The sequence below is a fragment of the Syngnathoides biaculeatus genome, chromosome 4 (assembly GCF_019802595.1).
Source record: "Syngnathoides biaculeatus isolate LvHL_M chromosome 4, ASM1980259v1, whole genome shotgun sequence".
Taxonomy (NCBI): domain Eukaryota; kingdom Metazoa; phylum Chordata; class Actinopteri; order Syngnathiformes; family Syngnathidae; genus Syngnathoides; species Syngnathoides biaculeatus.
In genome coordinates this window covers 11,494,118-11,521,594 of record NC_084643.1, presented here as the reverse complement: position 1 = coordinate 11,521,594, position 27,477 = coordinate 11,494,118, and the positions used below count along the sequence as shown (strand labels likewise).

Below are 27,477 nucleotides of genomic sequence, written 5' to 3'. Positions count from 1 at the left end.
ATCCCAGCTGTCAACGGGCAGGAGGCAGGGTATACCCTGGACTGGTCGCCAGCCAGTCGCAGGGCACACGGAGACAGACGACATTCGCACTCGCAATCACACCGACGGGGCATGTTGCATGTTTTTGGGATGTGGGAGGAAAGCGGAGTGCCCACCCGGAGAAAAGCCACGCAAGCTCCACACATTTGCACTTGGTTCGACTGCACACGTCCGATGACATCCATCAGCAAAGAAATGGCAGCAGCTGTCTGGAAACTGTTGATAGAGCCGAGGGACATCTTCCCAATGACTTTTCTTTGCATAAATTAGTGAGCGGTTGGTTCGTGCGTTCAGGCACCCCAAGAGGCAAATTATTTATTGGATGACAGTTGTTCCAAGCGGGAACCCTAACCGGACGAGTATCTCGTTGACGAGATCGATCAAATCCCGTTACGTTGCCCTTATTCGAGCGTGACCGTGTGGCTAATGTTGTGACCCGTGACGGCGGCGATCGGTACCGGTGAGACAAAAATGCTTTTGACAGAGAGAGCAAGACCCAATTCCTACCTGAGCGATGGTACCTGGCTGTACTGTGGCCGCAGCGAGAAAGACAACTGGGCCGCGAAAGACGTCTGCGGGCTTCCACAGACAGAGCAGCCATCACGGCTCCCATAATGCAGCTGAACTTCTCAACTTTGCCGCTCGCAGACAAGTGCGAACTTTAAAAGGACAAACGGCGACGTGCAGATGCTAATCTCAGCGTGTGACGGATGAGCAGCCCGAAAGTGAGAAGCTCGCGTTCCCCGCCCGGCCGCTCGGGACTGGACGACAAAATGAAGGGGTGGAGGGGTGGGGGGGGGGGGGGCGCACGTGCCTCATTCGGCGGGGGGGCCACATTTGAAAATCTCTTTGAGCCGAGAACAGAGCAAAAGGATCAAAGAACTTGTGCCCTTTCGCATCCCATAATGTTTGCACACCTCCACATTTCCTCTCCTCTGCATGCATATTTGCAGTTATTGGAAGGCCAAACGACAAACAAGCTCGGGGCCAAAACCCTCCACGGCGGCCCCGTTGTCACCCTTCAGGATCCGCCAAAAAAATGACATTTACTTGTGAGATGAAGTCGAACTTTTTAAACTTCCGCATGTTGCCAAGAGATCAATCTTTCAGTCCGACTGTATTTCCCACTTCCGCACAATTCTCAACGGGTCATTTATTTCCAAGGACATCCACTTCCTCCAGCAGACTTTTTTTCTTTTCAACAGCCTCTCTGGTGCTGTGCCCTGTTTGCCGAAACGTACTAATGCAACATCATCAGCCACTCGGCAGTGGATCGCAATTTTTTCGAGCGAAAACGCGGACGCACAAAATGAATGCGCCTTCGTCATTTGTTCTAAGTCACTCAATAGACTGACGAGCAAATTCATCTGCTCACTAATGCCGGACCGGCTGCTGAGGGGGGCCCAAAACCAACCCACAATTAATCTGGGATTGCAGCGACAACGGCGGTTAATCCCTCTGTGCTCCCTCCCGTGAAGTGGACGGTCCACTTTCGTGTTTACATAACATCCGTTAAAACGGAGGGCCCCACTTGGGGTGATGTGACGTCGGCAAGACGACAACAGACAAGCGCGCCACGTTGTGGTACCTCCTGTCAACACAAGAGGGAAGTAAACCATTTCTAAACACACCAGCGTGGCAGCAACGCTCAAACGTCACTAATTCACCACTCGAGGGCTACAATAGTACACATATTTTTGTGTTTTGAGTGAAGCTGACCTGCCATCCTACTCGACGTAGTTCAGATGAGCAGCAAACACTCTGAGCCCTCCTAAAGGTTAAGTTTGAAATCAAAAATGTATTTGTTCAAACTGTGACTTGACCCCCAAAAAAATGCTAAAATGATCTGTGAAAAAAAAAAAAAAAAAAAAAAAAATCATCAGCCTCTGGGCCGCATTTGCATGAGAGTTTGAAGAAACCACAGCACCTGAAGCAAAACAGCCAATCAGCACGGAAGGTGCTGTCAATCATTTCTCGTGGGCACAGTTAAAGCGCAACACTACACTGCAGCCTCCCACCGACTCATTACCTTGGGCTTCAGGAGCTTCCATGAAAATACGGCATAATATACATCCCTGGAAAAAAAAAAAAAAAAAAACCTTGTCCGTTGACCCACCGTAACTACACCAGTGACGACACTCCACACACACTAATCACTGCATTGTCCACGTGGAGTGGAAAACATTCGACGTTCGCCAAGTTGATGGCCGCCGTCTTCTTGGGTGCAGAGGACATTTGCTTCGATGATTAGCTTCAGAAAAAAACCCAACTATCAAAAGAAAGAAAGAAAGAAAGAAAGAAAGAAAGAAAGAGAGGACTTTGCCAATTGACCGAGGCAGATGCAGAAGTCAACACAATCGACGACGGGGAGTAACGCACTCAAGTGTGTCGTGATGCTGAGCACAATGTCAGAAGTCCCGTTCTGGACTTTTTTTTTTTTTTTTTTTGAGAGTTTATATTCAGCCCAAACGCGAGCACTGCTCCAACACCGCTGGATGACGTATTTTAGGCTGTGCCAAAGAATAAAACACACGTGGCCAAATGCTCATCAGATGATGAACTGTTCAGCTGCCCCCCACGATGCAGAAATTGTAACGCAGCAATATTCATGTTTTGAATGGTCATTTTCTTCAAGGACTCCTACTGGGCTGTTTAGTCAAGAGCGCGAATACGGCCGATGTGCTTGTGCAATAGCGAAAGAGTAAAGCACATTTTGCAAAGAGCCCATTCAGAGAAAACCCTCCCAGGGAGGATAATCCCCTGACATGGACAACGTGCAAAAAGCAGATTATATGTACAGTGCATACAAATTTGATCTGATCTCAATGTACTTTTATGTGAGACTGAGGAACCACACACACGCGGTGCTATCGCCGTCGATAATCGGATCAAAAGATTGTAAATATGAAACGGCGTTAACCTTTACGACAGTCAGACCGTGAACATTTCCCAAGATGATCAGGGAGGAAAAAGTATTCTTCACGCACCCCACACACACACACACACCACAGGATAATCCTGACCCGATTATCGGCGTATTTGTACTCCGCTTAAACGAACAAACCGGTGCAGGTATGAGGCTCACATATCACACGGAACGAAGAATTTGGGTCAACTGGGGTCCAATCGGGCTGATTTAAGATGAGGAGAAGCCATGCCATCGTTTCAATCAATGAATTATCGGACACGGACATGCAAAAAACATCCGAAAAGGAAAGAGCGGCAATATGATCCGATAAAAGTCGTGAGGTCATATCATTCAAAGTCATCTTGTACGGTACATATTTTTCAGAGGACAAACTTGAGACAGCACCATATGGCTATCCGACCATCCATTTTCTTTGCTGCTTATCCTCACGAGGGCTGCGGGGAGCGCTGGAGCCCGTCCCGGCTGTCGACGGGGAAGAAGCGGGCTGCGCCCTCAGCTGGTTGCCAGCCAATCGCAGGGCACGTCGAGACAAACAGTCCCACCGACGGGGCAATTTAGAGTGTCCAACCACCCATCCATCCATTTTCTTTGCTGCTTATCCTCACGAGGGCTGCGGGGAGCGCTGGAGCCCGTCCCGGCTGTCGACGGGGAAGAAGCGGGCTGCGCCCTCAGCTGGTTGCCAGCCAATCGCAGGGCACGTCGAGACAAACAGTCCCACCGACGGGGCAATTTAGAGTGTCCAACCATCCATCCATCCATTTTCTTTGCTGCTTATCCTCACGAGGGCTGCGGGGAGCGCTGGAGCCCGTCCCGGCTGTCGACGGGGAAGAAGCGGGCTGCGCCCTCAGCTGGTTGCCAGCCAATCGCAGGGCACGTCGAGACAAACAGTCCCACCGACGGGGCAATTTAGAGTGTCCAACCATCCATCCATCCATTTTCTTTGCTGCTTATCCTCACGAGGGCTGCGGGGAGCGCTGGAGCCCGTCCCGGCTGTCGACGGGGAAGAAGCGGGCTGCGCCCTCAGCTGGTTGCCAGCCAATCGCAGGGCACGTCGAGACAAACAGTCCCACCGACGGGGCAATTTAGAGTGTCCAACCACCCATCCATCCATTTTCTTTGCTGCTTATCCTCACGAGGGCTGCGGGGAGCGCTGGAGCCCGTCCCGGCTGTCGACGGGGAAGAAGCGGGCTGCGCCCTCAGCTGGTTGCCAGCCAATCGCAGGGCACGTCGAGACAAACAGTCCCACCGACGGGGCAATTTAGAGTGTCCAACCACCCATCCATCCATTTTCTTTGCTGCTTATCCTCACGAGGGTCACGGGGAGTGCCGGAGCAACGGGCAGGAGGAGGGGTACACCGTGAACTGGTCGCCAGCCGATCGCAGGGCACATTCGAGACAAGCAGCTTCACTCACAATCACGCCGACGGGGCAATTTCGAGTGTTTTGGATGTGGGAGGAAAGCGGAGTGCCCACCCGGAGAAAAGCCACGCAGGCACGGGGGAGGGGGGAGAACATGCAGACGCCACACAGGCTGGGATTGAACCCGAGCCCTCGGAAATGAAATGCTCCACCGTCCCGCCCACCACGTGGCTCCATTTAAGTAAGCAACGGTTGCGTGCGAACACAATTCAACATTTGACTCAAGCTTTGATGTCGCTGACATTTTGACCCTGGCACGTGATTTTCTCCGGGGAAAAATGATTCTAAATGTAGGCGAGCAAACAATTGTCCGGCCTTCCTCAAACTGTTTGCTTCCCTTCCCTTCTTCCTCCTCTCGCACCGGTCGTCGGGAACTTGGGGGCCGCTGCCGCTTTAGCGCGACCGGAACTCGGCCAGCTTCCTCTCCAGCAATTAGTTGGAACGCGCCAGCATGTCTCAACCTGGAGTGAAAAAAAGGCTGCAGAAGATGAGAAGTTGATTCTTGAGAAGCGCTGCGGTCTTCAGCTCACTTGTCTACTCCGAAGCCGACTCGTATTACAGCCGCTTCTTCCCGGCCCGATGATCCGACTCCTCCGTCGGGATGTGGAGCACGCTTTGGCTTGAAAGGATGTTTGTGTGTGTTCTGCTCATCTTCTCTAATAAACATGATGACGTCATTGGCTCGAAATCATTGCGCCGCTGGTCACAAAACTATTAATATTACAACACTTAAAAGTAAAAGTACAATTAGTTGCTCTTTACATGGGTTAAGAACAATATATGCCTGCGAGTATAAGACGCGTTTCCGTTTAATTATCTGTTGGTTAACGGGTTACGACACCACCGCAGCGATGTTTTTCGTTAGCTTGCGTCGCTTTGCGTTGTTTGCGACACGGGGCGAGTGCAACTTCAGAGCCAACAACCCAAAATGCAGCACGGCGGCAAAGCGAGAAAGGATTTTCGCAATCATTTCGAGATCGCCAGTGACAGGTCAACCCAAAGCCGGCATCAAGTATCGTGGAGTTCTCTTCACGCTAAAGCGGGTCAAAGCTTCGAGGGTCGCTCCGTCGTCCACCGACGGCGGGGAAGGAAACGCTCGCATTTCACGGTCGTCTCTGGCCACGCGTCACAGAGGCGAGAACGGGGAAAGGTAACCCGGGCAGAACCCCCAAGAGCCACCGGGACGGGAACGGGGAAACGCCATAAGGCAGAATTCTCGCCGGGTCGTGTCGTCTTGCTCGAATCGCAGTCGTCGGTTCCATCGTCAACACGGGCTTGTGCTGCCTCGTAGATTCTGATTGGTTGCCACAATGAGTGGCAATAAACAGCTTGAAGGCTCTTTGGACAAATTGTTCACATTTGCGCAAACAGCTTTTTGTTGTGAAGTGAATCCAATTGAGCTCAGTCAAATGTCAAGTTTTTGAATGCAAGACAAGGGGGGAAAAAAAAAATAATCAGCTCAATGAGCAACTCATATCTGGGATCTGCCAGCTCAATGAATTAATGTCAGCGTTTATATGCAAAGACAGCATGCGGTGATGTCAAACTATTGGTAGCGTTAGAAAACATTCTGTGTATGATGCAGTGCACTTGTACTCTCCAGCCCAAAAACAGCGACAGGCAGGATTTCTCTCATTTGATGGTGTTGCCTCTCAGTGACCTCCACCACAACTCGCAATGAGACCGTTTCGATGCGTCAATTCATCCTAAAACTGAGCCTGGGCTCACAACAACTCCAATTCTAATACGGCCTTCAATCCGCTCGTTGTACTTCACCCCACTGCAAGCGGGTTCAACGTCTTCCCTTCAATACGCGTCTCCATCTCAATGCTGCTATCTTTAGCCCAGGTGAGGGGCTCACCCGAAAACAAACTGAGTGACTTGCGTGAGTCGCACTTTCCATCACGGCGGTGCTCTCCGTCACCTTTCTGCTTCATGATTTGCCCGCAAGCTGCGCAAAAAGAACAGAAGGAGACTTTAGCGAGAGGGAAAGCTGAAATGGCACGAAAAGAAAAGAGTCCACAGGCAGTATGAAGAGCGAGTGCCGGAAAGATTACTCGACACCGACCAGCCCGATGCGGCCTCGCGTTGCTGTAAGCCGCCGAAGTCGATCAAGCGGCCGCCTACGGGGAACAAAAGGCGGTGCACGTGCGTAGATGCAAACAAAACGAGCACAAACGTATCCTACGTAGGTTTTGTGTCATCGGTCGGATGGAGACACAAACGACGTCCCGAGGATTTGCTTCTCAGCACGTGACAAATTGTATGCCGAAGGAGACAAGAGGGTCGTTCCTTACAGATGTTGCAAAGAGGAATCTGCTCAACCGATCAGCGATCGTGAGTCGATGACGTCCCACATCTGGACTGACCAGAGACGAGAAATACGATCCGGATCAGAGGTTTTAAGAACATCTCCTCATCTCCCGGCCGGACAAGCTCAATTTCACCGTTTTGGTACATTTTGAACGCTGCGTGTACAAAAAGAGACACTTTTCGGGAACGTCAACTCTGCTAAAGGTTATCGGAACGTTAAACCTCGGCCAAATAGGAATCGGTTGGATTTACAAAACAAATCTCAACCTCATTTCTGGCGGGGAAAACAATGCAGTATGTGCACACAAACGGTATGCAATTTTTTCAATTCATTCTTGTTTTGTTTGGGGGTTGGGATAATCCAGTGAGTACTAAAAATATTTGTTTTAATGTTCAATGGACCTCGGAGTTATTTTTTGACTTTCAGATGAAATACAATCAACAGAAACGTTTTTACGTGAATACTTTGAATAACGCGGTCGTGCCTTGATATTCGAGTGACTTGAGCGGCGACTTTGGCCTGATCCTCGTATCTTAATACTAACGATGACATGCTCATAATTAGCATCAATAGTTACTTTTTTTGAAGAAAGCAAACAGATATTTGAACACAAAGGGTTGCGCAATACATGCAGACAGATCGCTTAACAATAATCACAGGCATATATTCTCCATCCTAAAAAAATGCCAACGTTACAGCATCGTACTGATCCACGGTACTGGTGGTACTACCGTAATTCTTTCAAGTTTGTGTCTGTATGACTGTGTTATCGGCGCCTCTCAGTGGTCATGGTGGGTTGGAACGTGAAATCGTGAGACACAAAATGTTTTATTCTTGACATTTACATTTCATCAAGTTATGATGCTATGTATTCATAAAGTACAATATTATAGAGGGCTATTTCTCAGCATCAAAATGTTTGGATTGGGTGTTTTTATTCATTTAAAAAAAGACAGGCGGGGAGTTTTGAGTTACTCGTGCGGTCATGGAATGAATTAATCTACCATCTCTACGCACCACTGTGTTGTTATTTACTCTGTCTACACGTGTTCAGTATCGTTTGTGTTTAAATATGTAACAACGCCACATGCTTTTCCTTAGCACTGCTGTAATATTTCCCATCATATGTTAGCTTACACAATTTAAAGCTAAGTTGTGGTTGTTTTAAATACATAAGATGCATATCTTTTTGTTTTATGTTTAGTTTGGCATTCTAAACAGCGGATTTTTATTTGATTTTTTTTTTTTTTTTTTTTTTTGCATTGCAGGCACCAGTAGCTGACGCACTGTGATAACTGAGCACCGTTCGTTGTCTAGTTTAAAGATGAAATCTACTGAAGTAAATTCCACCTTGTGAGTTTAAATGACGGGACAGGAAGGAGCAGTGGAGTCACGGCGATAAACGATTCCCAGGTACGTGACTCTTTAATGAGTCGCTGCCCTCCCGTGGGATCGACAGAAAGCTTCCCGAAATCAATTATCTGAGCGAGTGAGATTCTGTTGGTCGGTCTGGGCTGTCTCCTGAAATGGTCTCACGCGCTCAGCCAGATCCACGATGGTCGCCCTCTCACCTTTGTCCTGAGGCTGCGTGCTGGCGATGATCCATTTGACCAGGCAGCACTTCATCAGAGCTTTGCGAGAGAACCGCGGCTTCTGCCACTTCCCGGCCTCCTTGCCCCGGCCCGGCGCCGGTTCCACGCCGTTGGCGTCTCCCCGTAGGCTGCCGTCAGCCACTTTTCCGTCGGCCTGCGGGGGGGAACGCGAGTGAGGGACGAAAATTACTTTCCAGCCGACGTTCCGTCTAATTTGTTACGGGTGAGCAAACATGCTCAGTAGGTTAGTGTCGTCCATTAAAGTTACATCAGTGGTCCCGGACTGGTACCGGTTTTGAACCAGGCCGCAAAGACTAAATAATAAATTGTCCCGTCCCGTCCCCCCAGGATCTCTTGTTTTGAAAGACAACCACCTCCGCCCTCGCCTCATTTCCGCACTTGACTCTTTGGCGCTTGCCCTCGCAAAATGAACCAAAAACAGTTGACTGGACAGTTTCTTGGGAAAGGGAATACAAGACAAACAATGAGACAACGGAGGGGGTCACAAATTAATTGCAAAAAGAAATCTGAATTGAAATGAAAATACCCAGATCGCCATCTGTGTTACGGGTTCATCGCAACGGGCGATTGACAAGCCCCCACACCGATGGCGTCACGTCAGCTGGGTCGCTATCAAGACAGCGACAGCTTTGGCTTGTGTGACTCTTCTTACGTGTATTTCATGTGGCCCTTACGCTCATTTCTCTCGCTGTTTTGATGGCGAACCAACTAACGCCACACATTTACGACACTTTTCGAACAGGTTCCAGTCAAAAAACAGTTGAAAACATCCCGCTTCATAAGTGAAATGGGAGCAAACCTCGAGGCACGGTTGAGACTTGAGAGGAGGACGAGTGGAATTTTTCAACATTTGACATTCATTATTCTGAAGATAATCGTGCAAATTTATTTCCCGGTCTGCGGTCCGAAAAAGGTCGGGGAGGGAGCATCGGTTCTGAGGGAACCTCGTTTCCGACCCGATCTTCATTCCCAGAGACTTTAAAAAGATGTGACATGAAACGTGCTCTTCTGCGTGTGTGTCAAATGATCAGGCTTGGGTTAAATATCACCCCCTGGCTTGAAATGTAAATAAACCGCACCATCGCTCATTTCAGCTGGGTGTCGACGTGTTTTTGTATGCGGTTCCAATCAGCAAGCACCGTGTCGAGTCAAGTCAGTCAGGAGCCGCCATTGATATTCTTTGCGTTGAGCACTCCTGAACGAGCGTTCGTTTCATATTTACTTTGGAATGTGCAGAATCTTTCGTCGAAAGACTCCAGAAAACTCAATTACGCCGCTCTTCCTTCGCAGACATAATCCACAAAATAAAATACACGTAAGAGTATTTAGAGAAGCGATGCGCGGGTGGATGTGACAAGTAGACCAAAAAAACGTAACATAACAAAGCTGTGTTGAGGAGAAGAAAGCAAAGCATAACAGAAGGAATCAGAGCGCAAACGTGGCCATCGGATCCCAAGGGTGGACGCGACCATGCAAATAAATGTCTTAGCGCGGCGCGGAAGAGCGAGAGAGCAAAACTGCGACGGGAGGGCTCCGAGGTCCGCCGGCGTTCCTGGAAGAACTCGAGTCAATTAGCAGAATGAATCCCAGCCTGATCCGAGAGGACGGGCAGAGGACGGCGGGGCGGAGCGGAGACGGAGATACGGAAACGCCCGATTGCCGCCATCGGCCGACGCGCGGTGGCGGCAATCGGGCGAATCCAAACAAGTGGAAGACGGGATGCCAAAAAGCGCAACTCGACCCTACTCGTGGAATTGGATGAAATTGACACTTCTTAGTCCTTCTTTGGAGGTTGAAATGGCCCAAAATGTGCTGCCATTAAAATGTTACTAGACGACAAGAAAGCCAAGCTGTGCAACAAAATGCAAGTACACGCTGCAGACATCTGAATTTGGATTCATCCATTTATTCCCTCAAGAGCCTCCGAGAGTTGTAGCCCAGAGGAGTGACGGGGGCCGGAATGACGAATCCGGGTACGGCACATCTCCAGAGGGCAACGTTCCCCAAACTATCAGCTGCAGGCAGACATTCTTTTTGGACGCCGGGAAATTCTTTGGTACGTCAGCGGCTCATACACGCATTGCTGAGCGCGCAGACAAACGCGACTTAGAGTGTGAAGACGCTGCTGGGCGAGGGGCCCACCTTCGGCCGCAATTTGCACGCTTGGCCGTGTTCGTTACCCGCAAGCACAGAGTCAAAACAAAAACGGAAAGTCGGAGGATGAACCCTTAACAAGGGTCCTGCAAAATGTTTAAGAACTCCAAAAGAGGAAAAACGGTGATGTGTTCAATACTTCTTCCAACCGCTGTACCGTGTACCTCTCAGGGGCTCAGAAGAACGACCCGCGTATTTGCTATAATTGCCTCGTCGTTATCGGACCTCGTTTCCTGATTTTTGGACCTTGCATTTTCGCCACGTGATTTTTTTTTTTTTTTTTTGGGAGATTCTCCCTTTTCGGACCGCTTACCTGCGTATGACCTCCGACACAATGAAAGTACCCTGGAAAAATCCCGTCCCCGCCTCGGAGTCCTGCATTTGGCTCCTACCCTTTTGTCTGACGCTCGTGACAATTGAAAGCTTCATTTCAAATGTAATCATTTCAATCCCTTAGAAATGTTAGACTTTTAATACAAAAAAACCAATTTACATTAAATTCAAGGCCAAACGTTTGGGCGGCTTCACTTTCTTTGTTTGATTCGAGTGTCGTGATAATAGTAATAATGCATCCTTTTCCTGTACTTCTGATTCTTTATTAATAATAATTCTAAGATTCTAGACGCAGGCTCTTCTGTAGATATTTTGATGTCCGCAACATTACCGTAATTCGGGGCCTAAAGAGCGCACCTGGATACAAGCGTCACCCAGCACATTTGTAAAGGAAATACCATTTGGTACATACAGCTGTGTAAAAACCGCAAGTGACCACATTGAAACGTGAGATATTTACAAAGAAAGATGGTACACAGAAAGAGTTTAACGGGGCCGGTTAAAATAAAACTTACCAGTAAATATCACGGAGACATGCCAATTACGCAGGGGCAACACGCTGGCGCAGCGCTAACGCTAGCGCAGCACTTTAAAAGTCACTTCCTGGGCACATATATATTCCACTGGTCTCATTCTTACCTTTTCCGCCCGAGCGCCCCCTTGTGGCCGTTCGGGAAAAAAAATGGGCAAATTAGCCGCATCGCCGCATAAACTGCGTGTGAAAAAAGTCGCGGCTTGAAGGGCGGAAATTACAGTATTTGAAAAGAACAAGAGTCTTATGAGTGCTGTAGAATCTTGGTAGTGCGAAACCTCTCGTGCACGTTTGTCCCTCACTCTTTTTTTTTTTTAACCGCTCGCTGGTTCTTTTCCCCTCAACGCTGTCACCGCCACATTCAGACCTCCCCAATACTCTCGTTTCTTCGTATCTGCCTCTTTTTCCCCACCAGTCGAGTCAAATCTTTCCCTCGTCATCGCGTCTGAGGCCTCCTGCTTTGGATTAAGTCCTAAAGAGCGAGAGGAATATGGAAATTGGCTGATGCTATGTACGGAAAAACAATGCAAGATGGGATTTCCTCTTGAGAGCCACGAAAGAATGTCTTCTGGTCATATGCAAATGAGCATGAATAGTAATCGCTCCAAGCACCTTGCACATGATTTAAAAAGACAGACGGTGTCGTCGATCCATATTAAAAATGGACTTCTGTCAATCACCTTTTAATATGTGATGAAACAGAATCTTTATTGTACAAATGGAATTCGAATATTGGAATGAAAAATTCTCAGTTGACGCGTTTACGGGAGCTACATTTGGATTATATTCAGATCAACGGCTTGCAATTAGCATTCATCGGTGCCCAAGTCGAAGCTCTCGGTCCAAAAGAGGTTCAGGAACTCAACATGTAGAATGCAGAAAAAAAAAAAAAAAAAAGCGAAACACATCATGCACAACAGACGTTCGGTCCAACGTGAAGCGTCGACTTCTGGGAAATGCTTCGACCTCAGAGGCGATCAACTTTTCTGTCAAACTATGACAAAGTGTATATGTTGTTGTTTGCTGTGATGGCAAATTCGGTCCGATGACGCTTCCGTTTGGCCCTTTGAATCCGACCCAATTGTTTGTCCGCTGTGCACTCGTGCCGAAAAAAAAAAAGAGCCGATACTATTTGTGCGCGGACAGCTTGCGCTCTCAGTCAGTGTAAATCGGAAGGGGCGGGGGGCAGAGTGCTCCGTCCATATGGAGGACAAGCTGTGCGTGGCAGAAACGATATTGATGCGGAGAAAGAATTCATCCTTTCCGGGAGCCCTCGGGCCGATCGAGGTCGAGGTGCCGTCGCATCGCGTCGTGTTGTCGCCCGTCTTGTTCGGGCCGCATCGGCTGTTGGTAAGCGTGACGCGTGAGGCCCTCCGTGCATTCATTGATTAGAGATGATTACGATTATGACGTACATAACGTGCCGTCGTTCCACCTCCAAAATCATCTTGAAGGGCGACTTCAAGTGGCTTTCAGTGGAAAAACGGCCGCTCTGCATCCTGCCTTACGCCCGCTGGACGGAACGAGCCTGGATTAAGTTACTAACCCTGTTAAAAAATTCAATAACGCGTCTCCAATCGCGCCACCTATTGAACAGATGGTCCCATCGGGCATCCTACGAGGGCCGACGTGCGGGCGTCCGCTCCGACAGGGAGGGCCCGGAAGTTACACGTGACGATGGATACGGGCAAATTTGTCACGAGGGGTTCGGGTAAGGTTGCCGTGTGTGCAAAGCTGGAGAGTCAATTAAGAAGAAAGCCGAAGCTCGCGCTGTTGCCGGACACAAAGGGAAGAGTAACTGAGTGCGTTGAGCGTTTGCATTGGGAAAAAATAAAAAAAAAAAAAATCTGTTTTCCAAGCCGCTTATCCTCACAAGGGTCGCGGGTGTGCCGGAGTTTATCCCAGCTAAAAGGCAAACTACTCCCCGAATTGATCGCAGAGCACATATCGACACCAGCGCCGAGTGGGAACGGACGCCGCGCTGCCTGCACCAAAGGCAGGCGAGGCCGAGAGGAAATCAATTCAAATTTCTTCTTCATTTTTCTTTGTATTTTCTGGCGTTCTGTGGCACCTTGTCGCCTCTCACGGGCCAACCTCAGCACGATGACAGACATCCAACCTTTCTCCTGTTTTTAATATCTGTGAGATACATATTTACGCAAATAAATGGGGAGGCAGACACAAGGGGGCGTACCAGAGCTCGTGTTTACATTGCTGCCATTCTTCTACACAGATGTGCTGTCGCGAGCTGCAATTTTTAAATCAAACTAAAATTTTGCTTCACGTTAAAGCCAAACCCAGAAGATATTATATCTCATCTTTTTAAAAAAAAAAAAAAAAAAAAAAACATCCGGGATGTAGTTAATCAAGGAAGACCAGGACTCGTGCTTAAAGATCTGTTTTAAACAGCAAGTCTCTTTTCGAATTGAGGTTTAAATATTCCATCCATCCATTTATGTTCTTTGCCACTTATCCTCACGAGGGACGCAGGGAGTGCCCGAGCCTATCCCAGCTGTCAACGGGCAGGAGCTGAGCCACCGTGCCGCCTCGGTTTTGATATTTGGCAGCTAATTTAATGGCAAATACAGCGATTTGTCAGTTTTCAACTCTAACTCCGATGGAATCGTTGAAATGATTCCTGTTATTTCCTTCAGCCATAATCTGACACGAGAGCCGCTTAATTCTAATTCAGAATCTCAAACCAGTAAAGCTAAAGACAATGTGCCCCTAACTGAAGGTCCATTTTTCTTGATTCCCATGTGAATTCACATTTTATCTTCAAACAACAATGAAGCCGGGAAGTTGTGGAAAGTGCTTCTGCGGCGGACGCGATAATTGCACTTTGTGGAAAGACGAGAAAAGCACCGCCGCTCTCAGCGACTTCTTTCATTGGAAATATCTGGCAGCAGCAGCAGCAGCAGCAGCACAAATGGACGACTTCTTTTAATCATTCTGCCTCTTTTTTTTTTTTTTAAATCAGCCTCTCATGTAAAGTAAGTTTCTTTCGGTTTGTCCCGTTCGGGGTCGCCACAGCGCGTCATCTCAGATGAGCGCACATATATATACACGTTTGGCGCAGTTTTTTTTTACGCCGGATGCCCTTCCTGACCGACGCAAACCCTTCTCAGGGAGTGGAGGCCCCAGCGGGATACGAACCCACAACCAAACCAGTGCTCCAACCACTGAGCTAGCTACGTGGCAGCCTCTCACGCGCACACATAAAAAGTCAAACTCGTGCTCGGCTCTGAGGGCAAAATGAAACAGAAGCACATTCGCTCTCCCTGTCAGCTACAAACATATCAATCATTATCTATGTTGAATTGCGTCAACAAACACGCGACGGCTGAATTGGAATTAAATTGACACATTTCTATTTGCATTTTTTAGCCCGAGAGCACACAAGCACAGCGGATGCTCTGAACTTCAATTTGATAAGAGGAAAATGTGGGGCCAAACTTCATCAAGAGACGCAACCACAGCTAAAAAAAAAAAAAAAAAAAAAAAAAATATGAAAGTGGTCAAAAGAAGAACAAAACTAAAAGCTGAACCGTGTGTGTTGTTACTACAACAAGTTTGCGTTTACATGAGAAGCGATGACAAATAATAATGGAGTAGTCCCGTGATTTTGACATCGATCGTCCACTTTACAGAGGACCTTCCGACTCGCCCTTCTGCCGGCGTGAGATCATTTCCCCCGTCAATAAACGGCGAGGTGACACGGTCCTCACACACCTGCGCCAGTCGGAGAGCAGCAACATAATTTCAGCGTCGCTGTGAGCTCCGGCTAATCCGATTAAAAGATTCATACCGACGGGACCGAGGCCCAAGTCAAGCTCCCTCCATCTTACGTGCGATAGACAATCGGGACCTCTGCGGCACGGTGCCCGAGCGGAGAGCGCATTTGCCCAACAGTTCTGGGGTCGAGCGAGCGTTCTTCCTGCGCACAGGTGCATATTCCACATTCTCAATCCTCCCACCGCATTCCAAAAATATGCTTCCAATCTGAACTGTACGACTGTAATTTCCCCGCTGGCGTGAATGGGAGCGTTTGCTCATCTGGATCAGCCCCGCGATTGGCCGGTGACCGGTCTTGGGTGCACCTCACGCTCATGACTCGGATAAGCGGCGTGGAAAACGAATGCTTGACCTGGATACACGCAATGAAAGGCCCACTTTTGAGAAAGGAACAGCTGCTGTGGAACGGGTGAAAAAGCCTTCCGACCGGGTCACAGGAAAGACGTGCGCGAGGGCAGAAACGAAAATGCAGCCTGATGAGCGGCCCAGTTGAGACAGTGCAGAAGGCGCTTCATCTATTTGTCCCATTGACGATGATCAACTACTGGAAAAGCTCCTCCTCGCCAAATTTGGCGGCCAGGACGGAGCAGACCGTAAATAGAATTGACATTTTATGGCGCGTGTCCAAAGTTACGGGGTTACCGTGTGACGCGCAGACGCAGCATTGCCGGCGCTTTTAATGAGCCAAGGTGTTGAAAGTCACTTTGCGGCGCTTTCGATTCAATCCGCACCATCTGCCCTTTGGAGATTTCCGCGTCAAAGCCAGTCGGGGGGAGAGGAAAACGAAGAACAAAGAGGAACGACGAGGAGGATTAGTGAGAGGAAGATGCCAAGTGACACTTGCTAGAAAAGCGTCGGCGCCGGTCGAGCGCCGAAGCGGCAACGGCATCGGCCGTGCAATTATATAACTTTGAGAAATTGCTTAGAAGGCTCAAAAGGGACACTTCACAACAACAACAACAACAACAACAACAACAAGGGCGAGTCGGAGAGTGGCAGCAACAAGCATCTTAAGTGGAGGATCGCTTTTTAAGTCGGCTCCGACGGGAAAACAAAAGCTTAACTTTTGACTTCTGTCCGATGTTTCTCACCTGCATGATGCTCGCGCGTGGGGCTCCCGCTTTCGTGTCCGCTCGGAGCGCGCCTCAACCTCCGACTGAAAGGCTAACGGAGGGGATGCGAAGGAATGCAACGCGGCGTGTGGCGTCTGGGTGGGGGCGGGGTTGAGAGAGAGAGAGAGAGAGAGAGAGACTAGCGACGTGGAAAGATGGAGTCAACAGGCGGGCAAAGCTCGAAAACCTCACCCGGAGAGGTTTGGCGCGGCCGCCCGTCGCCAAATTGTTCAAGGAAAAGGAAACATATGGCGGGTGGGCGGGGAGGGGACGGAGGGGGGCTGTACACGACACAATACAAAACACAGTTCCTGCACCTTTAACAGCAACACTGAGATTGGAGTATTAGCGATATCATACAAATATTATTTGGGCTAAAGACATTTTAAAATGGAGTCACTGATGGTGTCGTGGTACACACGCCCGTCTTCGGCGCGGGCAGCGCGGGCTCGATTCCCGCTCAGTGATGGTGTCGATGACTGACTGGCGACCAGTTCAGGGCGTAGGCCGCCTTTCGCCTGAAGCTAGCTGGGATAGGCTCCGGCTTGACCTTTGTGAGGATAAGCGGCTTGGAGAATGACATGACATTTTAAGATGATTGATGTTTGAAAATGTGCAACCAAAAAAAAAAAAAAAAGACAACGCCTGAATTGTGGAGCTCCAACTTCCAACGTTGCTAAAACGGGGGCCACCTCACCCGAGGCAGAAATCCCCCACCCTAACCACAATATACTGTCAAAACACTTGAGCGCCTACGTCCACATCAGCAGTTACGCTAGGGCCTTGCAGCTACCCAAAAAACGCAGGCCGCTTTCGACCACCTTGACGTCAGCGAGCGAGTGTGTGCACGGCACGCAATGAAAAGTGGGAGCACAATCCTCAAAAGGAAAAGCCAACGCGTGGACTGGCGCTTTAGGCTCGCGTGGCTGCTTAGAGCGCCTCATTGTTGGCCCCGAGTGAGCGCACGTCACAAAGAGAAGCAGGGAGAGCCGAGTACAAGTCTTGCGTCACCCGTCGGAGGAGAAGTATTTGACTGACAGTTGAGTTTGGGGTGCAACGTGGTGTAAGCTTTATTTCGTGTTGTTTTTTTTTTTTTTTTTTTTTTTGATCGGTGGCAGGATAACAACACTCTCCTTTGTGGTTTGGCAAATTTCAAAGACTTTTTTCCCCACTTTAAAGGGAGTTGAAATAGTAGCAGTGCGCGAGATAGAGAGTTGTAAAAATAATACGTGTCCCTCAAAACTTTTTGCCTTTCTAGAAGTTACCAAAGTGCGCAGGTGCACCTATCGCGCAATAACGTGCAACGGACGAGAACAATAAACGTCTTTAAAAATGCAGTGAGGCCGACTTCAAAGACCGGCGATGCATTCAACGCTCCAATTTGTGTTCAGACAGATGAAAGTCGGCGCTTTAACAGCACTGCTCGAAGGCGACACCTTACTTTTTGTTTTTAATCTCTTCTGTGATCACTTCAGCGCGCGAACGAGAGAAATTCGCCGCGATGGGCACGTGAGCGACGGCCTGGCGGCGGAAACCCAATTCGAGTTTTTTTCTGTGACCGAATCCATTGAAGCGACCTTGGCTGAGATGCAAAGAAGCAATCAAGCCGGGTCGAGTCTCCTCACACGTCCCATTGATTGACTAGTGAACAGCCGAGATATGGAAATAGCCTGCGGGATCAATGAGGAAATGTCAGCCGTCAAAATAAAAGCAACACCGACCGGTGAGCTGATGTCATTTTTGGTCCAAAAACGAACAGCAAGGTTGGAATCATGCTCATATATGAAGGACTTTTTCCTGAGTTTATTCTTCAATTCTCTGGGCCGTTTCAAAATTTACCCGTAATACCCGGTCTACAGAGCCTCATCCAGTACATTTGGAAAGGAAATACTATTTGGTACATCCACACGCCGCAGCCGTGTAAAAGCCGCAAGTGCCCACATTGTAACCCACATTCAAACACCAGATATTTGTAAAGGCGGTAGACAGAAAGTGCGCGGTGCTAACGCTAGCGCTAACGCAGCGCTACTGCTGACAGGGAAGGTTTAAAAAAAAAAAAAAAAACTTACCGGTAAAAATCACTGAGACACCCCAGTAACACAGCAGAAACACGGTAGCACAGTGCTAACGCTAGTGCAGCACTAACATGGCCGGTAAAAGTCCCTTCCTCGGCACATACATTCCGGTCTCGCGCTTCCCCTTTCCGCTCGAGTGCCCCCTTGCGGCCGTTAGAAAAAAAAAAAAAAAATGCACAAATTAGCCGCATCACCGCATAAAAGTGTGTGAAAAAAGCCACGGCTTGTAGGCCGGAAATGACGCTATGTCGCCATACTAGAGCGGCTCCAGCTAATGGAGACAAATTTCTCGAGTTTTTGACATACTTTGCAAAAAACGAGCATGACAAAATCCGAAGAAATGGGAAGGAGACAATCACTTTGGATTTTTTTCTCGTGTTGCTGTGGTTAGGGTTAGGGTCGGGGGGCGTGCCCCGCCTCCTGCCCGCTAACAGCCGGGTTAACTCCCGCGACCCTTGTGAGGATAAGCGGCCAAGAAAATGGCTGGCTGGATGGATGGATGGATGTTACGGTGAGTGGAATGAGCAACTTTGCTGAAGACGACACACGACGTGCTGCCCTCAGGAAGAGGAAAGTGATGATCTGCTATTTGCTATTTTGCTTGTCTGATTTCGGTCAAAACTAAGAAGCAAATCGATTTTGTTGTTTTCGGTTTTCAGTACTAATCAAAGTGTTTTCTTCTTTGGAGTTACTGTAAATTTTGAAATGGTAACATCAGCCTGTAAGTGCAACCAAATCTTTTGCGCGTAATTTTCTTGCGAGCACAGCATTGTGCACACGGCTCTTATCAGCACAAATGTTCCGATTGTGTCCAGAATGTTATGTATCGCGAGAGTTCTGCTTTTGTCTTTTTTGCCCGTCCTCTTCTCTTATCTCCATCTCGCCGTCTGTGGGATTTGGGGTTTATCTCTGCCTCAGTGACTTTGTCTAAAACATGCACGCTGCTTTTCCCAAAAGGAAAACACACACACACACACACACACACACACACACACAGTCACAGCTATTTTTGAACATGAGGAAAAAATGTCCTCCACTTTATTTCTGCACTGAAGCGACGATTCATCAGGTAGACCTTCCCGAATCTATCAAGGCTATCGACACACATAAACTCTGTCAGATCTTCTGCTTCTCACAAGGAATATGATGCGATATTTTGATGATATTACTTAAGATGGCGTGCGTGCCGTAGTGTAGAAGAGCACCCCTGTTTCTAGGAGCCCGTTCACACGGTTTTTGCGATAAGAGCTGTCATCAAGTCGATTCTTTTGCTACGACTGGCAAGCGAAAATCGTATAGAGATTACGTACGAGGACCGTGGGGTGCCGTGAACCCAGCTCGGCTCACTTGACACCAAGAACCAGTTTGGCAGATCATGAACAAGCTTCTTGTTGCCTCTCCCAGTTGCAGTTTACTGTCAAAGTAAACACCAAACCAAAAGAATTTGCGCGAGTCCACTAGCTTAACGCTAACACGAGATACGCCATAATCGGGCAGGAATAACATCTTTGAACGTTAACCATGTAGCCAGGCAACGTAACAACACACAGACATATTTTCCATTCCCTATGTGGAAAAAAAAGGACGAATATTACTGCATTTCTTATTAGTAGTGATGAAACTCGTCTTCGGTCGCGTCTGCGTGAGCGTCCCGCTGCGATCGAGACGCGCACAACAAAAACAGGCGCAGTGAATTCATCGTAATGCACAACCGGTCTACTTCTTTACATCCTAACCAATTATGCAAAAACTTTGGTTTTGTTTTGTTTATCTACTGTTAGGCACCATAATGTAGGGTACAAGAGAGAGGCTGGGGCAGATGAATCGCTTTTGCATTGAGTTCAGCAGTTGTGCTTTGAGTTACAAGTGTGGTCATGGACTCAATTAAAACTCCGATCTCAAGGCACCACTGTATTTTTTTGCAACATGAAAATGGTTCAAAATGTAGAGTAAGCCACACGAACCCCAATGTGGACTTTCCAATCCGTCCCCGTTTCCCTCCTGCTGAGCGTCAGAGCGGAGATTCCCCGAATAAAAGCGACTCGCAGCCGCAATGATGCTCATTTGGAAGAATTAGCAGAACACGCGTTTAGTCGCGTTAACGACGCCCATGCGCGATCACGCGTGTGTGTGTGTGTGTGTGTGTGGCGCCGCTCGGCCCCGGAGAAGGATTTCACGTTTCTATGGAGAGAAGATTGTCTATTTTTAGGAGGGGTATAAATAGATCTTTGTGTGGCTCCGAGGCTTGAATGGCACGTCTAGATGTACGCGACCGAGCGCGCTCGGCGGGATCAAACCCGATTTACGGCCCTGCTTCACATACGCAATATGACGACCGTTCGTTGAAGAGTGAAACGATACACGGACAAAGTACGAGGGATGACGATGACTTGCAAAGAACCGAGAGAAGACGCAGTGACATCATAGCATCAGAATCCCCCCCCCACCCCCCCCCCATACTACATATGTCGCACGATGTTCCACACGATCAGGTGGCTTAGGCAGCGGATGCAAATGAAGCGAAGGGGCACCAGCGACTTATTATTGAGGTAGGTTTGGGGAGCGGGGGGCGGGGAGGGGGTCAACTTTGTAGCCGTGGAAACAGTTGCTAAGGAGCGAACTGCGGTATCCCCGGACACGGAGGGACAATTACATTCAATGGTCGCAACATTAGGTACACCTGTACTAACATGACAAGCGCCAGTGCGTGTGCTTCGCCCCCCCCCCACCCCCACCCCCAAAATAATAATAATAATAATAATGGGACAATGTTTGTGGCAACGGGCGGTTCCTAGCTTGAATGGTGACCCAAGATTCAGATTGCTCAAAAGTATACGCCGAGAGACTGCTGACATTTGTGACAGAAGAGTCGCCGAAGGGCAAAGTTTATGAAACGGCAACGATGGACGGATTAGAGACGGACGGAGATGGCCCTGAAGCAGAACTGAACAGGTTGAGGTTCTGGCTCGGGAGTGAGCAGCTTGGATTGGATAAGAAATGAGCTCATTAGAGTCAAGGTGGGTCCGGACCCCCAGTGAGTCGTTGAAAAAGCTCAACTTTGGCCAATAACGTAGTCCTGGACACACATATTGCCATATAAGAAAGACGCCATTTTAGTGGCTCACGTGCTCTCGCACAACAAATCAAAACGTGGCTCGATTCTCACATCGTGATCAGCTTCCAGACAAATTTGTTTTTTCGTCTTCACATCTGATAGAGTTGAAAACCCCGCCTCGCACTTGTCCGTAGTAAGGAAGGGAACAAAGTATTCCACGGCTGATTTGGCGAGTTTTGGGTGCCGTTTGACTTGGTCTCCAATTGTCGACGGATGGCTTCTGAACGACGGACTTCCGGGAGTTCTTCCTTTCTGTCGTCGTGCATCGTGTCGAGATTGAAGCCAAAAGGATCTCGAACCCGTGATTCTTCTTTTCCCAAACAATTCATCAAGTGTAAAAAAAAATAGTGGTCAAAACTTGCCCGCTTTGTTTTCAAATGCTGCTGGATTTCTTCTTCAAGTGCTGGGAAATGAGCAAAGTTATCCTTTTTTTTTGTTTGTTTTTCGTTCTTTTCTTCAGAAAACTATTTATTATTACTCTGTCTCGGACATCGAGTGGCGGACGCCCCGGAAAGACGTTTTTCACCCCCATTTTGGGAACCACTGCATTCGAGGGACAGCCAAAGTTGGATGCTTTGGAGACGAGGTGAGAGAGAGAGAGAGAGAGAGAGAGAGAGAGAGAGAGAGAGAGAGAGAGAGAGAGAAGACGTCGATGGTTTGGACGTGTCCGGAGGCCAGAGAGAGTCTGAGGATGGAGCTGCCGGGCAAAAGAGGGAGAGAGAGAGAGAGAGAGAGAGAGAGAGACCAGAGAAAAGAAAGGGTGACGGATGTTGTGAGGGAGGACACGAGGACAGAGGGGAGGATGGAAAAAGATGACACGAAGACTGCTGACATCACGGGGAAAGTTTTTAGCCCCGTCCCAAATATTATCAGGCCCGCTGAGACGAGCGGGAGGAATTTGCATCTTGAGCTCAACGATTGTTGTTCGGCACGTGGCCACTCGCCTTCAAACACGCAAAACGTATCCGGAAACAAAACTCAGCCACCGGTTGAGCTCAACTTTCAAATCGGTGAGCGTCACACTTGCTTCGTTTATGTTGAAACCGCAAAGGTGGAGTTCATCCATCCATCCATCCGTTCATCATTTTCTGTCGGGCTCGTCCCCATTCAATGGCGCGGGCGAGATGGAGCCGATCACAAGTCCGAGATAAAACCCAAAACAGTTTACAGAGAAAATGTTTGTGGGGGGGGCGAGCAATACGGGATCAAGGGTCGACTTTTGTTCCTCATCTCCAGAATCCGACCTGGGAGTTTCTCTTGCGTGTCGCCGCCCCTCTTCCTCCGTCTTCCACGGGCTGTCTGGTCTCCCGTGACAGGTCACGAAAGAAGGACGCGTCCTTACTATGCTAATGCCTGGCGAGGAGGACCAGAGTCACAAATACTCGCGTGCCTGCTGTGAGGGATGCTGGGGAGTATCAAAGGGGCCCCTCTCGGGTTGGAAAGCCCCTCACATCCTGACACCTGGAAATTTTGGGGGGGACGTGCGTGCGCATCGCCGAGCATGAATAATCCACGCAGCCGGAGCTCTGCGGGCTTACGTAAGAGAGTGTTCTGTCGCGGGTCTCGGGCGGCGGCACGCACCACGCGGGACGCGACCCGACCCGCTGTTGCGCTTACAAAAGAAGCTTTCTCGTCGGGAAATGTGCTCACAGGGAAGGCTAACCCCCACCGCCCGCCCTTAAAAACCAAACAAACCACCACAAGACTTCCCATCCCCGTTTCAGTAGTACTGGCGAGAGGCATCACTTTTTTTTTTTTCTTTGAGTCCATGGGAATATGAAAAATTGATTGGTTTTTTTTTAAATACTCCTTGACAAATTAAAAGCAAAAAATGCTGAGGAGATTTTTTTTTTTTTAAATACTCCGGTTGCATACTGCAGGGGTGCGAAACTGCTTCAAACCACAGAGGGCACATCATGACCATGAAAAAGTATTGAGTCCATTCTCATATTCAGTTTTTGCAGTTTCCAAGGCCGTCATCACGTTGCGCTGTTGGTATGATGTGCTACATGATATGAACCCCAGATGTGAGCAGACATCCACTTTCATCTGGTCAGTTCACAAAATATTCCCCCAAAAGTCTTGCCGATCATTCAGCTTGATTGATTAACTTATTTGCCAAAAGTAAGAAGAGCCTTTCTGCTCAGCCGTGGCTTTCACCCCGGAACCATACCATTTCCACCCAGGTTCTTGTGTCATGAAAACTGACCTTAACTGAGGCAAGGGAGCCTAAAAGTTGTCCTAAACTTCCTTTGTGGCCTCCTGGATGACTTCTTCTTCTTCTTCTTTTGGGTTCATCTTTGTAGGCGGGCAACTAGTGGGGAGGTTCGCCACTGTTCCATCTTTTCTCCAGGTGAGGATATGGCTCTCCCTGTGGTTCGCTAGAGTCCTAAAGTTTTACAAATGGCTTTAAAAAAAAAAAAAAATCAATTCCTGCATTTCTTTAAATCCTTGTCGCCGTCTTGATTGTGTCAGGAGAGAATCTGTTTGTGTGACTTCTTGATTGAACACTTCTGGACGTAATCAGGCTTGGATGTGCGGCGAAGTGAAACTGAACCAAAAATTATGATTAGCCGCAATTCATTCATGATTTGCTGATGACGATGACACAAAGGACCAGGTAACTTGGATTTTTTTTTTTTTCTTCTTCCTTCATAAATAAACTGGTTTAAAAGCAGCATTTTGTGCTTGTTTGGGTTATATTTGTTGGATGAACTTGAACAAAGTGAGGACGTTGCACTATTGCATTGACACGTCAATGTCGTGTCAATCACACTTAAAGGATATCAACCCGATCAATGAAGCCATTTCGCCTGCCCTTAGCGAAACGTCCGCTTTTCAGGAAGGATTTTGCAGGCGATGAGATTCCCGTCATCCTTCCTAACCTCTCACGATCGTTTCTTTGGCCGTCAAGTGGGAGAGATGCCAAGAGACATCATGAATAGGAAGGGGGAAGAACCGATACCAGGCGGCTGGAACGGCCCCCGATATTGGCCGGATTTCAAAGGATCGGGTACTCGTGAAGACTGCTGATACGAGCCAACGATATGTAAATACTGCAAGTCCACCTGGCCCGTAGAGCGTAGCAGACTGCGGCGGTTTCAGACATTGGCGATTCACAATCAAGTGCATCAGAAAGAAAGAAAGAAAGACATTTCTTCATCTGACAGTGCGTTCATTGGAAACGTAAGTATCCAAAGTACTAAAAGCGCCTTTGTACTCCCGCAGAGGCCCGAATGGTACGGGAACTCTGCATCGGTCAGTAACTGCTCATATTCATCTCAGTCCCCCAAAAATGAGCCTTGAGCATGTTTCATCTTGAAGGAATTTTGGTTTCAGTAACTGCATTCAAGTAAGCAATGTCAAAATGGCGCGGCAGGAAAGTGGCTGGTCTCCACCCCCAAAAAAGTTCCGTTTTCAGCATTCACTGACTTTGTGTGGGAGACTGTCTACATGCGTTGCTCCAGCATTTATGTTACAACGTGTTGCTTCCAAAAGCATCAGTGTCGATGCTAACCTCAAACACGTCAATGACTTTTTGCGTTGTTCGTTAGCATTAATGTAAGCGGCAAAGACGGATGATCGTTTTAAATCCTCACCGTGTTTGATGTTTAGTTTGGCAGTCAACTGGTAGAAGCGATGTAACGATTTAAAACCACGTCGCTGCTTATTGTGAAATTAATTTAACCGGGTTCACTCCCAACACGTGGCTAACTAACCCTATCTCAAGCAAAAAAAAAAAAAAAAAAAAACATTTTTTTTTTTAAATGACTGAATAACACCTTGTAGGTCAGATCACTCTTCTCTCAAATCAATATCTAAAGGCCCACCATCTACTTTTGTTTTCTCAAATTCTTCATTTTCACATACGGGAAAAAAGTGCGATTTAGATGGGGGAGGAGGGGGGTGTTGACTTTCGACACCCACAAAGAGAGGCGGCCTGCATACGTTTCAACTCCCAGACGAAAAATCTCCTGCCACTGGAAAGCAATTTAATGGCAGGCAGGCCAGACAGATAAGAAGAAGAAGAAGAAGAAGAAGAAGAAGAAGAAGAAGGAGCGCAAGGTCAAGATAAGAATTCCACATCAAGGAAAAGGAAGCATGTTTTGCTCTCCCCTTCATGCGGTTACTTTGCCGTCCTCAGTGCACTTTATACCCACTTCATTAAATCGCGTGCACGTTCCTAATACGAGCAGTTGCCCGAGTCAGCTTTGTCAAGAGATTCGGGTTAACGCTTTGATGAAGACGGAAACGGATTTTTGGAAGCTCAGTTCAAAAATGGACCACGTACACGTACACCTTGTTATGAAGCAGGAGGAAAATAAGCCAACTCAACAAAACAAAATTTGATATATAAAATATTGACGCATCAGGCCGGGAGGGACAAATGTCAAAAAAGGCCGCTGTGCGCATTATTATCAGAAAGTCTAAAAAACGTAAAAATAATTGGAAAACGAACAAAAAGTCCGCTACATTTGACTTGAATCATTTTTAAATCTTTTTCATTAACCATTTAATATAATGTCAATTAAATAATTCATGAATAATTAATACTACAAAAACAATCAAAGAGATTGAAATCATTTAACAGGCAACACACAGATAATTACATCCCGATAAATGTCATTAATTAATATTTAATGATCAGAAATGATGACAGTTATTTTGATAAAGAACAAAGTAGGAATTCAAAGAATAATTATTTAAAAAGACTCTTTCAAAATAAAGTAAAAATAGCTCTTTTCAAAAAATATTTTAAAAGAAGGAAAAGGGGTCAAGTAAACATAAATAAATAAAACACACAAAACAAAAATCTATCATCTGAGAGAAACATTTACATAATTCTTTTTTTTTTTTTCCAGCTTTCGAGGAGTGGTTCTTAAACATTCTCCACCAAGTATGACCCAAAATAAATACTGTACTGTACTTACATTGACAAGTACAAACTTTGTGACGCTGACCAACATCAAAGTACAGTAGCATAGTAGCCATAGGTGCTCGTCAAAAACAAGGTTTATTCCTAAAAATGATGAACGTGAGCCGCCAAAACAAAATGCAGTTTCGACATTAACACAGCACTTAAATTTCTGACAACGAAAATCACTGAAGAGGTCTCGTACGTAAAAGTTGAATGAGTTCAGTTTACCCAAACACGTTCAAAAACGGTCCTTGACATAAGATAAGACGAGCGGTTACCAGTGGCGCACTTTGAGGAAAAAGAGAAAGCGAGCGTCTGCCTGGAGCTGACGACTTCAGAGGCGACTGTACACACTTTTTCTCTTTCCTGTACTCTGGTCATGAGGTCAGCAACTTTGAGATAAAGAATAGGCGTTATTTTGACACTGCAAAACTCAATTATGACTGTGCCGTTTTGATTTTGATTGCAGGAAGTAATTAAAGTGAACCTGAATGTCACCGCTTAATTAAACTTCTTCAAACGACTGCAGTGTTTTTTATCAGTAATATCAAATTGGAGTACTCGGAGTACTGCGCCTCAGAGGGCGCGCTCGCCTCCCATTCACTCGGGATGTCAAAGACGCCGGCGATGAATTATGATATAAAAATGTCCACCAGGGGCAACCCCCCCCCCATTTTTTTCCTAAAGGCTCATTACGATTGAGCCATTTCATCTGATGAATTTGAGGGATTATGATGGCAGACACGTTTAATCTGTTCTGCCACAGCAGCGTCATTTCATCCTGCACTTTATTAGATGATTTTATTTATTTATTTATTTTTAAACCAGGTGGCTGGCTGGGGTGGGGGCAGACAGTCCAAGTACAGGTACTGGTCGGATGCTGCATTAACTATTCGTTGCCATTCTGAGCTAAGTCATCGACTTTACTTAAAATTTAGAATTGACACATTTAGGAGCCCAATAGAGCTTTGCGCTAGTACTTTGTTGAACATTAGGAATGTAGAACATGTATACAATACATTACAAGTACATTTCAATGAAATTGACCAAATTTCAAATGAATTCTGTTTGCGCTCGTTGTTCGGCGAAGTTTGCGCCCGGAAGTAACCTGCAGCCTCTCAGCTTAGTT

General features: G+C 47.6%; 1 protein-coding gene across 1 annotated transcript in view; it reads right to left on the bottom strand.

Moving 5' to 3' along the window:
- The window catches only part of kcnip3a (Kv channel interacting protein 3a, calsenilin), a 29,075-nt gene extending 12,656 nt beyond the window's left edge, over positions 1 to 16,419 (bottom strand). The window contains exons 1-2 of the mRNA XM_061816859.1: positions 16,220 to 16,419; positions 8,273 to 8,447 (exon numbers count right to left, since the gene is read on the bottom strand). Coding sequence (XP_061672843.1) covers positions 8,273 to 8,447; positions 16,220 to 16,225 — 181 coding nt within the window. The 5' untranslated portion in view covers positions 16,226 to 16,419. The remainder of the gene's footprint in view (positions 1 to 8,272; positions 8,448 to 16,219) is intronic.
- Positions 16,420 to 27,477: the final 11,058 nt, after the last annotated feature.